We start from the raw sequence: 16,068 nt of genomic DNA, 5'->3' as shown, positions 1-16,068 counted from the left end.
ACACAAGTTTTTCTTGCGATCTTATCAGCTCTCTCCTTCTAGCATATTCGCCGCCCACGACATCAAGCCGCCAGCTAGCTGCCTACAATTTGACACTTGTTTAGGTTAACTATCCGAATCTATCCGGCAGACCGCCGAATCTACAGCGCATGGCACGCTTCGGCGAACACGTGTTTTTCACATTTGTCAAATATTATATGACAATAACCAAGAATTCTACTTCAACTGTCAAAGTACTAATGATTCTTAATATAATTATAAAAGTAAACAAACAAACTGTTCATCAATAAATGAAAGAGCACCAAATATCAAATATTTGTCTTACCAATGCTGATTCTTTGTAACCATTAATAATACTTTATGTCAATGTTATATTTCGCTTAATTTTTAATATGTCACTAAGATTTTAATGTTGCAAGAATATTAGAATAAATGTTACTCTGTATAACTATCTTTGTAGACCTCAAATGTATGTCTGTTTTACATCTTCAAAATATGTGTTGACTTTTGAATACATACATGAAGGTCCTGAAAATTAATTAAATAAATGTATCCATACCTCTCACATACTGAATTTGGAAAATTCTTGAATTTTACTAATGTACTAATTGGAAAACCGCTTGGATTTTTCGCAAATACAGTTATTCAGTGATTGGATATTTATGTTATAGAAACATCACTCTATACTGAACTTAAATTGGTTAAGAACGAAGCCCAATATGTCTATCCTATGAACATAAATCGACTTTAACGATCATTAATCACCTTCGATTTTCACTCGGTTCCCCTAATTATTATATATATAACATCAACTATGTCATCATTCATTGATGAGATTAGTTATTGATATCAGGAATACAAAAACACGCAATGCTGCTGGTTCATGAGATGATCCAACATCTTTGTTGAAATTATGGCGTCTATTTAAAATAAATCAAAGCCATACCAACTTGTTATTGTGACTCGTAGTTAAAATATGTTCAAAAAATTACTGTCACATATAACAGTATATATATAATAGATGTAATACGGAAGGTTTTGGCGTGTGCCATAGCGTGTTGGACAGTCACGCTTTACGCTCTGACGGTGCCTATCCCTTCCTCCTTTGACTACACATACACAGGCACAGTGTCAGGCCCATCAAATTACATCTAAAAGGTCTCAGTCTTTGCAAGGATTTGGTAGAGAATCGAATAAGTTCTTCGAGTACTAAACACAGTATTTGAAAATGTTGTTGTAGTTACATTTATAAAGTTTAAATAGAAGAATGAAAGGATAAGCAATAGTCGTCAGTTGATGTGGAACGGAAAATATTTTTATGCCATTATACTATTCCCTGCATTCTACAACACATAAAAATTCTTTTTTCTATTTTTTTTTTTTTTTCCTCATAATTTGTCATGAACATCAGTGATTGGATTTACTAATTTACACTAATTACATGAAATTGTAATGACACATTAGAAAGAGTTCCATTTTTTTCAGTAACAGATATTTGGTACTGTTTCAGTATATCATATTCATTTAAATTTTCTATCAAACATATCGTACAAGTAGATAAATTTAACACACTGGACGAAGGCAAGGAAATATAATAGGATGATACTGTTGAATAAGTTTAAAAATTTTCAAATATTTGGAACTTTCTTAATTTTCCTATTTGCTCTTGAGGAAAGTGACGAACGATATATAGAGGTAAGTAAAAGTAAATTTTCATATGCATATACCAAAAGTATGAACTCTGTCTCAAATTCCATATTCTTTGTTTGACAGATACATTTTAAATATATGGATTCAAAAAGATAGTATTTTCATCTATTACCACAGATATTTTACTTTCGATTTTAATTTCGTAGGATTTTGCGTACTTACACTGAGAATAACAGTGTATTAAACAGTACAGATGATACAGTTTGATAGGTAGCATCCTTCGACATGCTTCGTAGATCAGTATATAGTCACAGTAACTGTTCATAGTTTTATGGCGGGTTGGGTGCAGCTGAATTTACATTTCTAATTTCTTTTATTCACAATCCTTTTATTTATAATATGCAGGCTACTAGGCAATTTTTATAAAACGTTATCTATCCTTATTTCGGTGAGTGGAAATCCTTTTTTTTTAATGGGGATTATTCAAAAAAATTTCTGACTACATAGCATCTATTACCTAATACCCGTGAATTACTTGATAAAATTTCTTGAATAACCGTAGAAGGTAAGTCTAATACTAATATTACTGTTTGTGCGTTATGGAGCCCAATGTACTTTTCATTTCCATAGGGGTTAAATGTGAATTTGGGTGAGGCTTTACAGTTCCTCAGAGAATATGATCGTGAAGCAACAGCAATGTGCAACAGAGTGACTATGGCACAATGGCAATTTGTTACAAACATAACCGACAATTACCGACGCAAAATGGTAAGCAGATAATGATAGTTCAATGTTGGCCTATTTGAATTTACGGAATTGATCAATATGTATGACACTTATATCTTCTTAATCAGCTGGACGAACAAACGCTGAAGGCAAAATTTGACAGAGCATCTTGGAGAAAAGCTGTTAGTTTTGCTTGGAGTCGAATACCAGATCCTTTAGCAAGACGACAACTTAAAATGCTTGCAACTCGAGGACGTAATTCCTTAACTGATGACAAATTTAACGAGGTATTTTAATTTAACATAGTGCATGTATGAAAATAAGAAGTATAGTCTGCAATTCGTTGAGAAATGTAAAAAAAAACATATTTCAACACATCTGCATTTACTTCATTAATGAAATTTGGGTTTTTTAATTATTTGGAGCATGTACACAGTTCTTAGAACAAAAATGAAAAAACCTCAAACCGTATATTCCAGATTTACCATTTGATAGCTGAGATGAAAGAACTCTACACCAGAACTAGACTCTGCCCATACAAAGAAAACGATCACCAGTGTAATCTAGTTTTGGATCCGGGTATGTTAATAAGTAACTAGAAAAGAATGTTAATTTGTTCACTGAAATAAAACTCCAGATGACTGCACTGAAGGATTCAATATTGTGATTATTTTAAAAAACAATCCTTCTCTTTTACAATGAATATATTTGTATCTAGATATTAATAAAATAATGGCTCAGTCAAAAGACTACAAAGAACTATCATATTATTGGAGAGCCTGGCACGAGGCTGTTGGACCGCCATTAAAAAATAAGTATATGCGATATGTGAGACTTGCCAATCAAGCTGCAAGACTGAATGGTAAACACGTACAACCACTCATTAATTTCAATTGAAACCTAAATAACAAATATGAATCAATAAATTTAGTACAATACATTTGCACACAGGTTTCGCCGACGCGGGAGATCAGATGCGAGAAGACTACGAAGATGATTCTTTTCAGCAAAATATCGCCGAAGTGATCTCTGCAGTTACACCATTATACAAGCACTTGTTCACTTATACCAGGCATAAATTAATTGACAGATACGGAGATGTGATAAGAAAAGATGGTCCATTACCTGCTCACATTTTAGGCAATATGTGGGCTCAAAACTGGCAGGGAATTTATGATATAGTTCAGCCTTTTCCGGCAGCTAAGAAACTAGATGTCACTTTGGATATGATGCTTCAAGGCATTTCACCGCTAAGGTAAAAGCAGTCATGTGTATCCAGTTGTATTGCTAGAACACACATAGATTAAAGAATTATTATAGAAGTTCACAATAGGGGTCCAGACTTATTTGCATTACAGTTTTCAACACTAATATATACGTACAGTCTTCGAAATATCGAATATTGCATGAAAATATCAGCACGAACTGCCTTTTCATTCGATTTGCACATTTTGCTTTCAGAATGTTTCAAATTGCCGAGGAATTTTTCACATCCATGGGAATGATACCAATGCCACCTGAATTCTGGCGAATGTCAATGTTTGAGAAACCAACAAACAGAGAAGTAAAATGTACAGCAAGTGCTTGGGACTTCTGTAATCGAATTGATTTTAGGTAAACAAACTTTTAGAATAAATTAAATTTCTTGACCAGACTCCTTAATTCTGAGTACATAGATTATACAGAGTATTCAATCAGACTGCACGTGTTTTAGTTAACAATATCGAAAAATCGTTTTTCTGAATTACAGAATAAAACAGTGTACTAGAGTGAATATGGAAGATTTATTCTCAACCCACCACGAAATGGCACATTTACAATATTATCTGCAATACAGAGATCAACCATTACTATTTCGTAACGAGGCACTACCAGGTAAATAGTCACTTAAAATTGATCATCTTAAGACGAGTACTAATAAACTATTAATTATATTAATATGATTGGCCCTCTTTACCTCATCTTAGACATGTAAATCTTTGTTTCGTCTTTGTTGTTCTTTTGTGCGTTTTGCAATTCAAAAATCCTTTTTCACATCTGTCACAATTAAATGATATTGCTCCAGGATTTCATGAGGCTGTAAGCGATGCCATAGGCCTTTCCATAATGACACCACAGCATTTACATCGAATTGGACTCTATAACAACTCTACAGATGATTATGAATCCAACATTAATTTTCTGATAATGATCGCTTTGGAAAAAATAACTTACATGCCATTTGCATACATCGTTGACCAGGTAAATGAATTTATGTATTACGAAAATCTTTCCCGCATTCTAATATATAGAAGTACTTTTTTCTCTCAACATTAGTCTCATTGTAAATCAGGATTTTGCAAGATTTGAAACAATGCACTGAGTGTACCCACTGCAAAGATTGATTTTCCTAAATGAATTTCCATATCTTAGTGGAGGTGGAGAGTATTTAGCGACGGTGATGCCGATATGACGACAAGATGGTGGGAACTAAGATTACAATATCAAGGTATAGTGCCACCAGTAACAAGGTCAGAAAGTCATTTTGATCCGGCATCAAAGTACCACGTTCCTGCTGACATCCCTTATGTAAAGTTAGTAACTGATATCAAAGGTGACCATTTTTTTATATCACAAATTTTATATGCACTTTGTTTTTCTTCAGATACTTTGTGGGTATAGTGTTGCAGTTTCAACTATTTGAATCACTCTGCGACGTTGCTGGTCACGTAGGAGCGCTACACACTTGTGATTTCTATCGTTCCCGTGAAGCTGGTCGCCTACTTTCGTAAGTGACAAAATTCTTATTAAAGTATTACATGCTGCGAAGCAATTGACTGCACATGGATATGGGTAGATGAAACAGAAATTATATGCCTTTCTCATATGTGATCACTTTGATACTTGTAAGTATTTTAACACGTTGAGCGCCACGCGTATTTCTAAGACAATCCCGTTCAGGCCACGCGCGCCGCTGTCAGCCACCGATAAGTCTAGTGTCAGCCACCGATGGCTGACGCGGCCTAAACGGAAAGTCTAGTGTCAGCCACCGATGGCTGACATGGCGCTCAACGTGTTAAACTATTCATGGTATTCGTTTCATGAGAAAATTATTTCGACATAACACTGACAAATCTATAATTTTTTAGGGATGTTTTGTCAGTGGGCTCATCAAGAAATTGGAAAGATACAATCAGAGAGATGACACGTGGTCGAACCGATCGGCTCGACGCAGGAGCAATGCTAAGATACTTTGAGCCACTTGCTCAATGGCTAAGACGACAGAATCAAATGGAGCCAGTAATAGGTTGGATAACCAGCCAGGAAGACACAGGTCAGTACAATCGATACAACATTACTAGAAACTCGACTGTACATTCTAACCAGGCACGAAATTCATGTAATCGCAGAAATGTTACTTTCTGTTTCAGCACTTTTCGCACACTGGTACAAAAGCAAGTCGACTTGTTTAAAGCCAACATCCATAGCTTTGTTATTAATATTGAACACTTTATATTGGATAACATAAATGCAAGACTTATTTCACCAATGTATATACAGAGGCGTCGATTATTTATTTTATGATGAAATTAATGATTTCAATTCTACATACTTGAGAGATTGAATGATGAATCAAAAAGAGAAAAATTCCGAAAATTACAAATTCATTATTCCAATACCGTACTGAGATCTCAATTTGATATAGAAAATTTCGTTTATTATTAGTTCATAATATCGTAAGTATCTTAAATACAATATATTTATTAATAAACCACAGTGATTGTAACCAATATACACGAACTCGATTGTTATTTAACAAATTCAAATAAAACATATGATATAACATAAATAATTCTATATACACGTAAATATTTACGAGCCTGCTCATGATACAAGACACGCATCTCCGCCATTGGTAATGTAACAAGTGAGTTCCTCCAAGTCATTGATAGCAACTTCATGTCCGATTTGATTCCCATTTTCATCAACACAGAAACACTCATTCCTACGACATTGCCATGCTTCGAAATTTCCAAAGTCACAACAGGTCGGGAGCTCAGTCACTGAAGCTTTGCTTAAAATCCATCGTGTTCTGGCACAATCTATAAATTGAAGAGATTTTTTTGCTCAAATTGTTTCAATTGTATCTAATATAACTATTCAGTTATCCATATGATATTACAGAAAAAGACAACTTACTGCAATCCATTATTGTAGCTTCAGTTGCATTTGTTAGAGCTTCGAAACTATCTATTTGTACGCCATTAGGGTCAGCACAAATTTTTCTGTAATTGAAGTTTGCAAGTGCTATCAGTGCAGGTTTCTATTCATTATTGATTTTATGTCCATGTGAATTGTACTACGAAAAATGTGCATGGTAACACCATGAAATATTATTCTCAGTTTATCCATACTAATGAAACTATAGAGATTTGATGAAAGGCTAACCATATAAACTATTTCTTCTTTCAATCAAGTCATATTACGAATCCATTCTCAGATCACATGAGTCCATCTTCACATTTGTATTTAATAATAATAATAATAATAATCACTGCCAACACCCGCCATGCCCGATAGGGTATATCTTCAGAAGCCTTTTTTGACTTGTACATGGCAAAGGAGGGAATGGATCAGTAAACATCATTATTTGGCTACAGCCCACTTAAGATGTTCGATAGAAACATCCGCATTCACACAAGGGACAAAGAAAACTGCAGAAAAACTTCCCCGGATGCAGCCAGTCTAAGTTCAAACCTCACCTCGCTGATTCGGTACCTGAACGGCGTGACCTGTTTTACAATTTTTACAAGTTGCCATTCAGGTCCTCCTCGACAGGCTGGGAATTTTAACTCTGACCCTCCCAATCCACAGTCTTGCACGCTATGCGCTATGCTGTTAGGCCGGTTAATCTCAAATATTAACACTTTTTAATAACAAGCAGGCAAAAATTTAAATCAGTTACACTTACTTAGAATCGGAGTATTGAATTCGCTCATATTTTCCATCAATTTGACAAGATGGCAAGAGTTCAATATCAGTGACTCCATTAGCAACCAACGTATCGTATGCCTCTTCACAAGTTGTATTATATGTTCCATTCGTATGTATCGTTGAGTCAACTGAAAAATGGATATGTTCAATCATCTGTTATCAAATTGTTTGAAAGTAACATCTTCATCAAGATAATAAAAATTCTATTGAAGAGTTTGACAAGTTTCTTGTCCATCAATAATCGAGTAATAAGCGCTAAGGTATAGAAAATATTCATGTTATGTGTGATCGCTCAATTATACCTACAGCAAGAGAGAGTGTCCTCTGCCAAATTGGTAACATTGACCGTGCTAATATCAGTTATTGGTGCTCCAGTAACACTGTCAATGCATAAACAAGTAGCATTGGTACCATTCATGCATTGTACTGGGTCAAATCGACCATTGCTTAGGCAACGGGCAACAGGTATGTGGTATGTAGGATCAAGAGTATTTTGTGCTCTCCAGGCATTTAAGGAGCATCCTGAAAATCAGCAGTTAAACAATCTTGTGAACATTTCGATCAGTATGGAAAGCTGTTAAATGTAAATGAAACATACAAATCGTTTCTAATTACCGCAAGACATTTCTCGTTGGTTCCATGGATTTAAGTAAGGTATTTCGCCGAATATTCTTTCGCCAGTGGGAGCCTTGCAATAACATCTGCAGAATATAGGTTTATTTTATAGTAGTCATCTTTCAAATCTCACTTTATTAATAAATATATTTACATTGACCCTGGAATGCAATGTGCTGCTGAATAAAGGCCATCGTTATCACATTCTGGTCGTAGTTCACTACTTCCCAATGTTCCGTTGTCCCTTTTCTCATCATACGCTACTCGCTCCAGCGCACAATCAGTAGTCACTAGAAAAGTTATCCACTAACACATTAACCAAGTTTGATTCAAGAAATATGAAACTGTATTGATACGAAGTATTGAAGGAAAGTCATATTGATAATGACAAGTATAACCCACACCGTAGTACACTAGTTTCATATTGAATCTATTGCATCGAAGAATTTATTCTTAGTCACCACAACAGATTATAATAGGAAGAATATGCAATGACGTTTGAAATGTATTTCTACAAAAGCTGAACAAATTTTCATAAATCAACAGTACTTGTCTGGCATGTTGCTTGATCATCGTCTTTTGTAGTGCATGCCAATTCTGGTCCACAAATTTCACTGGGTGGCAGTTGACCCGGTGCGCCTGAAACGCATTCGTCACCTTCATACAGATTTGTGAGACAATAATCACAGCAGTTACAAACATCGGGATATAGCATAAAAGTCCCATAATTTGTGGAATTCAAGACCTGGCAGCCAGTAGTTAAATCAGAACATCCAGTGTCGGTGATATACTCCTTTCCAAAATGAATTGAAAACAATTTAGAGTTAAATCAAGGGAGATAATATTTTGAATGAAGTAACCGTGATATTATTTGTTGTAAAGAATGGTGTATATTTACCTACCGTACAATACGCTGTTGTGCAACGAATTTCTAGGGCTGCGGAAGCTTCATGTGCAAGCACCAAAATAAGAAAGAAAACTTCATACTTCATGCTTGCCAGCTTGCTGCCAAACGTGTTTCTCCACTTCAGAATTGTCTATGTGTACAATTGCGTAGTAAAAAACTTGGATGATAAAAAAATTAGATAAGACCAATAACTGATATCAATTCCACAATCGTACCTGTACAGCTGATAATGACGTAGTATGTACGATGACTGCAACGATGTATGTATGTACACTTAAGTAGTTATTTGAGGCAGATGGTAGGATGTATTGTCAGATTAAAAAAGACAAAAGAGTTTATCAATATTTTTTTATTGTTGCGAATGTCAGTTATGAAAAATTAGAGATTGAAAACGGTATTTACAAGAGCTGATGATTGGGATATTTTTGTAAATATAATGAAACAGTTTCATACACGCATACAAAAAACTACACAAAACAATTTCATGGCTCAGATGAATTTTCCATCGCACAAACCTGTAGCACATAGTCTTTGATCAAATTAAACAGAAAATTTAACGCTAGCTTTAACAGAGTGGTGGACTTGTCCGGCTTTTCCGGTCTAAAATTTCAATATTTCTCGACCGTTTCAACCTGATTTGCAAAATAGTGAATAGCTTGCAACCAATGGCGCATTAAACTGTACATGTAAATAGGAGGGGGGCATGTAAATTCAACAATATTAGTTCCAAAAGCAAGTTATGCTGAATTTACGAAGTACAATGCGAGATTTTAAATAATTTAGAGAAATACCAACGTTGAAATACATATTTTCCAGTGGAATAATGTGATTCCCTGACTGTTACTAGTTTTCTTGGTAAGTCGCCACCCAGTGTAAATCAATCAGAATCAACTTCCCAGGAATTGCAAATAAACTATTGGCATCATAATTTGTAATTTAATGATATTAATAATTTTTCAATAAAAACGAGTCCAGCCATAATTCTTAACATTGAAATTATAATATAATCTACTGTGCGATTCGTAAAATAGAATAAAATTGAGGTACCAAAATTAATTACAATTTCTGATAGTTGGATCAATTCAATCGAGAAAAGTATCGCAAAGTTGTAAGATAGTATTAAAAACGGAAGCTATAACCGTAGATGACACAATTAAATTGATAAGATGACTAGTCACTGTCATTCTGATGCGTCAATGCTCAATTACGAGAGCTTTCAATTATTTCTATCTTGAGTAATTGAGCATAGTAATTATTGCGTATATAAATCACATCATTCCTTTTTCCAAATAATCGTTTTATTGTTGGCTGGCATGTCGAAAATTTCAATCAAATCGAGCCCATTTTCATTCGCTAACTTCTCCAGATCTCTAATATCCTTCAAGCCCCACTGCGGATTTTCTGCTTTCAATGATTCATCGAATCTGACATTACTTTCTGGTGATATAGTTCCATCAATCTTATACGGTCCATAAGTAAATAAAATTCCATTCTGCTTCAAAAGTTTACCAGCATTTTCGAAAAGACCAACAGTACACGCATGTGGAGCAATGTGAATCATGTTAGAATTATAAATATAATCAAAGCTGTTTTCTCGAAAAGTTTGAGCCCCCCAGTAGTCCGAATTTGTGGTTACATCAATTAGAATTGGACTCTGAACATTAGAAATCTCTTTAGTATAGGCAACTATGCTACCCAACATGCCAATATCAACTTCAGAGGGGTAAAATGTGACTTGAGGTAAATATAGAGCAAAGTGAGCCACATGTTGCCCACTACCAGAACCGATCTCCAGGAAATTTTGATTGGGGCCGGAGCGGATGTACTCTTTCAAGACAGAAAGAATCGGTTCCTTGTTACGTTCAGCTGCTGGGTAGAAAATTTTCCTAGCAGCTACCGAACTAGATCTGTATCAATAAATGTCAATATATGAGTATATTTTCATGCTCTTTTTGCTAATCACGTGAATTACGTAAACACATTTTATGAGTATTAAAAACAATTGTTGAAGTACTTCCTTACCTATGCATAGCAGCAGATTGGATAATATTCAGATTTCGTATTTGCCTGACAAGTTTCATTCAGCAGTGCTATAATATATGAATCTGAAACGTCATATTTTCGTACGTCAATATGGATAAAGAACTTGTTAAATTAAACATAGAAAAAAAGGTGAATTATTTGATTGACTTTTAATAGATTACAAAACACAATTCATAACCCTAGGCTATCCTTTATGAAGTATGAACTGTAATGAATCGTTCATCAAAATATTTCTGTGATTTACCTTTCTAACAATAAGAAAACTCTGCCTGGGTGACAATATGGAGATTTTTTAGAGAACAATCAAATCTTGTGCCATTCTTATGATAGGCATGTTAAAATCTATACAATTAATTACATGAACAACATAATGCCCCATTTTAATTCACATCATCTTTATTGATATAGACTTATGCAATTTTCAACTCACTCTACCAATATAAGAAAAGTAAACTTTTTGAGGTTCGACTTATGAACTTTCATGCCAGTCATATTTCACAATAGTAAGTAATTCTTTAAAACGTTCATTTGTTAAACCATTATACACGTATTAATCTGATTTGTTAGCCATCACTCATCACATCCTCACTCGTCACTCTCCATCAATAAGTCTTCAAGCTATCAGCAGCTTGATTTATTAGCTTGTAAAGATTCTCTATTTACATATCTATAATGTCTATTTTTATTAACAGAAGTTTCTGATAATGGTACATTGAACATTTAAAAAGCCATTCAATTTAAGATTCTGAGAATGCCTGGTTTGTCAATATCTCCCTGTGATAATCATTTACTCTATTTTATATCTAAACTATGACAATCTTGATAACTTCGCATTAGTTAGTGAATAAATAATAATATAATTTCATTAATGTCAAAAATAACCACGCATAATAAAGAAAGAAACATTACGATGCTTGACTGTCTTGATTTTCGATTTATCGATGCTCATTGCATATTGAAAATAAATTATACTGAGAATATTTGAAAATTTTATTAACCGAGATATTAATATCCCATACAACGAATTATATTACTAATTTTCCTCCAGTTTCAATCGCTGTCTTTACTCAACGATTTTCTACTCTTCACAGGATTGATATACACAGAATGACCACTCTTCTTCAAATGGTCATATAATTTATTCTTGGATGGAAATTCTGCTCCACATAGAACACAACAGTGATCTAAATCCTGAATTCCTCCTCTGCTTGACCCGCCTCTATTTTTTTCCTTCTTGTCCTTGGGCCTGCTCCCATCCAAGCTTGACTTCTGAGTTTTTTTTGCTTCCTTTGTTTTCTTACCTTTAGATTTTTTTGTACTTTGAGTCGATGATTTGGCATCTCCTTCAAAGTTCAAGTCAGAATTGTCAAAATCTACTTGGTTTCCGTTAGTAAAATTCTTAATGGTTTCTGGGACAGTGTGATTTTTGCTGCTATCTGATTTTTCATCGCCAGCGATGTTGGCACCAACTTTCACACAAGTAGAGACTTTTTCAAAAGTTGCTTTCTTTTGGTTTTGTTTCTTTCGCTGTTTCTTGGACAACCCAAAATGAGCATCTAATTCTTGCTCATCATCGGTTGTTTTTTCAAGAATAACTTTTTGAACATTTTTACCTTTTTTCTTCTTACTTTTGCGAGATTTTTCTGTCATATGTAACATTTGGTTATCAAGTTCGCTCTCTTGATCTGATATCAATTCACCTTCAGAAGTCAGTATATCCGCGTCATCTTGTATTTTAGATACTCCAGTTGCCGTATCAAAAAAACCGTCCATTTCCGGGCCTGTGGCTAGTTTAACACCTTGTTCTTTCAAAAGCTTATTTGTATTTTTTTTACTTGCAGAACTTGATTCATTATCCGAAATCATTTCTTCATCCGATGTATTTCGCTGGTTGCCTTTCGCATTCACATCAATATTCTCACTAGGGTTCGTCAACAAATCTCGTATTTCTGGGCTTGTTGCCAAGATAACATCTTTCCGGTTTCGACTCAGTAAAGAAATATTTGTTTTGATACCAAATTTAGAATCCGATTCCGAGTCTGAATTGTACTCTCCACTACTGCTTTCAAAGTCCTTATTTTCAGCAGCCAAGAATGAGGCTTTCATGGTTGAAACATTATCTTTGTGCCTTTTAGAATTTTCATGATTGGTAAATGCCTTTTGTGTCTTGTATATTTTGTTGCAAGCAACGCAATACAGGGTGTTATTATCCATATCATCAGCATCTTCAGAATCTGTATTTGAAGTTAATTCCTCTCCAAACTCAGCAGCAAGATTTGCTTCGATAACCTTTAAATCTTTTTCGATGTTAGAAAACTTTGACCATTCTGACTCAGTATAACTTTTCAGTTCTTGTTGTCTCTGAAACAGTTGCTGCATTTTCCGTTCTTGTGTTTTTTTGGTATTTTCTTTAGCTCTTTCTGCCAGGATTTTTGCATGTGCTTGAACTCGTTTATCACGCTTGCGAACAAATGCCACAAGGTTCCTGACTTGTTCGTTGCGTTCTTTTTTAGCTTTATCTCTAATTTTCTTGTTCTCTTTTTCTACCAATCTTAAAACTCGTCTGTTTGGAGTATCACGAATGTCATATGGATCTAGCCAAGCAAATGACCTCTTAGTCGAATAGCTTTGCCAATATGCATAAAATTTGTGAACATCCTCATATGAGCTGGTGGAATTCCCAAAACCAGGTACTTTATCGTCCAACTCTTCTTCTTTACAAAACTCTGATTCTTCAGCAATCAGTTGTTCAAAAACTTCTCTATAAACCGTGTAAAATTCTTTTTTGTCATCGCCATAGCCCTTATAACAGCTGGTAGTGAAGTATTGGAACAAATCGATTGAATCATCTTTGTAATTTTCTCCTATCCCTCCTTTCAAAATGGCTTCTCGGTGATTGTCATACCAAGCTCGTTCTTGTGGATCACTCAAGACCTCCCATGCTTGTTGGACGATTTGAAATTGTTCTTTAGCATCTTCAGTATTATCCAAATTCTTATCAGGATGCCATTTCAGTGCTAGTTTTCTGTATGCTTTTTTTAAATCATCATCTGACACATCTCTCGAAACGCCGAGTACTTCGTAGTGGCACTTCATACTTTCTGGTTATTCATATAAGAATGTGAAGATATATTGGATATTTTACTAACAACTGAAATCTCTTTTGATGAGATTATTGAAAGCAATAAGCAACAGCACCAAGGTTGAGATATCAAAGATTTACTTTCAGATAAAGTTAATTATTCAATATTCAGTATATATTTCGAACGTGCCATGACTACTAAGCGAAACCCTCGGTGTAGGAATGGCCTAGCAATTCCCTGAAAAGTAAAATGCATCACAATCAGGTAGTCAGTTAATGGCTCTCCATGTATCATGACAAGAGTTAAAAGAATTAAATTTGAACCAAAAATTATTAATGATTATCTAAGATTTAGTAGATTCCAAAATTAATAGCATTTTCAGCTTTCATTGTTCCGTTGTATTCTACTCTGTTCTGCTGCACCAGAACAGTAATTTTGCATGACTCCTATATACATAATCATTGTTCTGGTGCTGCAAAACAAAGCAGAACAGACCGGAACAGAGCAAACTGAAAATGCTACCAGATAAACCTGAGAATCCAGAAAATCGAATATGCAACATTAGTTGTGCAGGAAGAAATATTGGACGAAGTGGACAAAAAAAATAGCTTCACATGTTGAAAAATAACGATCTATTCGTAATTCATGGCTTCAAGTTTAATAACTAATTTTTCATTCAATTAACCCACAAAATAATTTTTCAGAGTAGATGGTCTGTACGATAAGTTGGCAAATACCGTTTCAGATTTGATGTTTCGTTTCACGAGAGATTATTGTCAGAAGCTTTCTGAACATATCCAAACATACAGGTTATTATGCGTAAAAAAAAGAGAAGTTTTGTCGTACAGTTTAGACATATAGTTTCTTAGGTTATGTATACTTAAAATTTAAGACGGTGCAAGTCCACAAGTAAATATCATAAAGTGCTGCACTAATAGTAGAGTGCATAGTTACGTCTATTAATAGAGATTAGCTTAGAGCTTGTAAGCCAAAAGTCCTAACTTACTGTGACATACGCATGTAACGTGCGAAATTTGGCGCCGAAGTCAACCTCGTGTGCTTTATGGAACTGCGTATGCCGAGATCACAAATGGTCCAAGTTGCCAAGATTTTTCCGTCACTCAGGCCATGGTCAACGTCGAATCCATTTGATTATATTTTCACACCGTTACTACACCAATTACTTTTTATTTGTAGGCTTGCAGAAAAATTGCAAATTTCTAATAATAATTATTCAAGCGGTTAACGCGATTTCCCTTTACAATCGGTGAAGAGCTATGTAGCGTGACTGAAGACGCATACAGACGCTATCCTAGAACCACCTAGAACCACCTAGAACGCTATCTTTATGGGGCTTTTAGCATTCGAAAGTGGCGGACATAAATTCATCGTCAAACAGCGTCCTCTGTATCCTCCCCGTCAGGCGCAACTCAATCCGGCAGGCGGTCGGTACGAAGAGGCAACAACAACTGATATTATCATCGCTCACCGCGTGTACCCAGATAATGCAGAGTCGTATATTATTATGCCTATGGAATGACGAACGGGAACAGACTGAAATTTTCATATAATCCCGCAAGGACACGGTATACTTTTCAACTATGCAAATTCATTGGAGTCAAATTCAGCAATATTAACCTAACTCCATCAGATCGACAAAAATAATATTATCTCAATAGATGCACAATAAACATGCACCTGGTTTACTGTTAACAGAGTTAGAAACCTTTGCTTGATGCAAAGGATGGGTAGACATAGTCAAAGAAGTTAATCAAATAATGGAGATATAGGTATATAGTTGTTCATATATGTACCTTATGTAATTTCTGTACTTATGTTTAATACTTAACTCGTACCGTCAACTAAAGATAATAAGATCATTACCACAAAAGTAATCTTTAAAAAAAATTTAAAGATGATAAGGGTTCCTTTTTCCAACTTCTACTTATATTAATTGGTTAGATTGCGACTCTGTCCACTGACCCCCAAACACAAAATTGTTCAGAAATTTATTATCACGTGGTACCAGATTATAATTACTCATATCTGTTCACTTTATTATACATTTAT

At 34.8% G+C, this 16,068-nt stretch overlaps 4 protein-coding genes and 1 long non-coding RNA gene across 11 annotated transcripts; 1 reads left to right on the top strand and 4 right to left on the bottom strand.

The window, feature by feature from the left end:
• The first annotated feature begins 1,102 nt into the window (after positions 1 to 1,102).
• Positions 1,103 to 5,971, top strand: LOC124303235 (angiotensin-converting enzyme-like). Of its 3 annotated transcripts, none has more exons than XM_046760210.1 (13): positions 1,103 to 1,288; positions 2,281 to 2,418; positions 2,505 to 2,663; positions 2,856 to 2,955; positions 3,095 to 3,238; positions 3,328 to 3,631; positions 3,838 to 3,990; positions 4,127 to 4,251; positions 4,442 to 4,617; positions 4,789 to 4,949; positions 5,021 to 5,143; positions 5,505 to 5,689; positions 5,766 to 5,971. In XM_046760210.1, the coding sequence occupies exons 2-13, from the start codon at positions 2,347 to 2,349 to the stop codon at positions 5,882 to 5,884; spliced, it is 1,821 nt and encodes a 606-aa protein (XP_046616166.1). In that variant the 5' UTR covers positions 1,103 to 1,288; positions 2,281 to 2,346; the 3' UTR covers positions 5,885 to 5,971. The 3 variants fall into 3 exon arrangements, with proteins under 3 accessions (XP_046616166.1, XP_046616164.1, XP_046616165.1); XM_046760208.1 differs by lacking the exon at positions 1,103 to 1,288 and adding an exon at positions 1,409 to 1,695; XM_046760209.1 differs by lacking the exon at positions 1,103 to 1,288 and adding an exon at positions 1,412 to 1,695 and having other exon boundaries at positions 5,787 to 5,971.
• LOC124303258 (uncharacterized) lies at positions 3,550 to 4,448 on the bottom strand. Its single transcript, XR_006907872.1, has 3 exons — positions 4,334 to 4,448; positions 3,759 to 3,969; positions 3,550 to 3,663 (listed from the first exon to the last, which is right to left on the bottom strand). It is a non-coding gene; the product is annotated as an uncharacterized LOC124303258 (long non-coding RNA).
• A 128-nt stretch (positions 5,972 to 6,099) lies between the features above and the next one.
• LOC124303239 (uncharacterized) lies at positions 6,100 to 9,178 on the bottom strand. Of its 4 annotated transcripts, none has more exons than XM_046760216.1 (9): positions 9,088 to 9,178; positions 8,868 to 9,002; positions 8,515 to 8,758; positions 8,120 to 8,255; positions 7,966 to 8,051; positions 7,657 to 7,872; positions 7,328 to 7,478; positions 6,556 to 6,641; positions 6,100 to 6,458 (listed from the first exon to the last, which is right to left on the bottom strand). In XM_046760216.1, exons 2-9 carry the CDS (start codon positions 8,955 to 8,957, stop codon positions 6,241 to 6,243), a joined length of 1,227 nt encoding a protein of 408 aa, XP_046616172.1. In that variant the 5' UTR covers positions 8,958 to 9,002; positions 9,088 to 9,178; the 3' UTR covers positions 6,100 to 6,240. The 4 variants fall into 4 exon arrangements, 3 of the variants coding, with proteins under 3 accessions (XP_046616172.1, XP_046616171.1, XP_046616174.1); XR_006907870.1 differs by adding an exon at positions 7,119 to 7,251 and having other exon boundaries at positions 6,319 to 6,458; positions 8,868 to 9,089; XM_046760215.1 differs by having other exon boundaries at positions 8,868 to 9,089.
• A 25-nt stretch (positions 9,179 to 9,203) lies between these two features.
• On the bottom strand, positions 9,204 to 11,417 carry LOC124303251 (methyltransferase-like 26). Its single transcript, XM_046760252.1, has 3 exons — positions 11,346 to 11,417; positions 10,895 to 10,977; positions 9,204 to 10,779 (listed from the first exon to the last, which is right to left on the bottom strand). The coding sequence occupies exons 2-3, from the start codon at positions 10,951 to 10,953 to the stop codon at positions 10,146 to 10,148; spliced, it is 693 nt and encodes a 230-aa protein (XP_046616208.1). The 5' UTR covers positions 10,954 to 10,977; positions 11,346 to 11,417; the 3' UTR covers positions 9,204 to 10,145.
• Positions 11,294 to 15,326, bottom strand: LOC124303234 (dnaJ homolog subfamily C member 21-like). 2 transcript variants are annotated; one of them, XM_046760206.1, is made up of 2 exons: positions 15,005 to 15,326; positions 11,294 to 14,235 (listed from the first exon to the last, which is right to left on the bottom strand). In XM_046760206.1, exon 2 carries the CDS (start codon positions 14,009 to 14,011, stop codon positions 11,966 to 11,968), a length of 2,046 nt encoding a protein of 681 aa, XP_046616162.1. In that variant the 5' UTR covers positions 14,012 to 14,235; positions 15,005 to 15,326; the 3' UTR covers positions 11,294 to 11,965. The 2 variants fall into 2 exon arrangements, with proteins under 2 accessions (XP_046616162.1, XP_046616163.1); XM_046760207.1 differs by lacking the exon at positions 15,005 to 15,326 and adding an exon at positions 14,736 to 14,984.
• Positions 15,327 to 16,068: the final 742 nt, after the last annotated feature.

Source organism: Neodiprion virginianus, chromosome 4 (genome assembly GCF_021901495.1).
Source record: "Neodiprion virginianus isolate iyNeoVirg1 chromosome 4, iyNeoVirg1.1, whole genome shotgun sequence".
Classification (NCBI taxonomy): domain Eukaryota; kingdom Metazoa; phylum Arthropoda; class Insecta; order Hymenoptera; family Diprionidae; genus Neodiprion; species Neodiprion virginianus.
The sequence above is the reverse complement of the archived record's forward strand: the minus strand, read 5'-3'. Positions and strand labels throughout refer to the sequence as shown.

Bases quoted from the DNA above. Each gene is read 5' to 3' on its own strand.
- LOC124303234 (XM_046760206.1), bottom strand. From the start codon at position 14,011: ATGAAGTGCCACTACGAAGTACTCGGCGTTTCGAGAGATGTGTCAGAT.
- LOC124303235 (XM_046760208.1), top strand. From the start codon at position 1,600: ATGATACTGTTGAATAAGTTTAAAAATTTTCAAATATTTGGAACTTTC. The intron at 2,956-3,094 runs GTATGTTAATAA...ATTTGTATCTAG, and splicing joins TAATCTAGTTTTGGATCCGG to ATATTAATAAAATAATGGCT. The intron at 4,618-4,788 runs GTAAATGAATTT...TCCATATCTTAG, and splicing joins TTGCATACATCGTTGACCAG to TGGAGGTGGAGAGTATTTAG.
- LOC124303251 (XM_046760252.1), bottom strand. From the start codon at position 10,953: ATGAAACTTGTCAGGCAAATACGAAATCTGAATATTATCCAATCTGCT. The intron at 10,780-10,894 runs GTAAGGAAGTAC...TTATTGATACAG, and splicing joins CAATCTGCTGCTATGCATAG to ATCTAGTTCGGTAGCTGCTA.
- LOC124303239 (XM_046760216.1), bottom strand. From the start codon at position 8,957: ATGAAGTATGAAGTTTTCTTTCTTATTTTGGTGCTTGCACATGAAGCT. The intron at 7,873-7,965 runs GTAATTAGAAAC...GCTGATTTTCAG, and splicing joins CCAACGAGAAATGTCTTGCG to GATGCTCCTTAAATGCCTGG. The intron at 6,459-6,555 runs GTAAGTTGTCTT...TTCAATTTATAG, and splicing joins AGCTACAATAATGGATTGCA to ATTGTGCCAGAACACGATGG.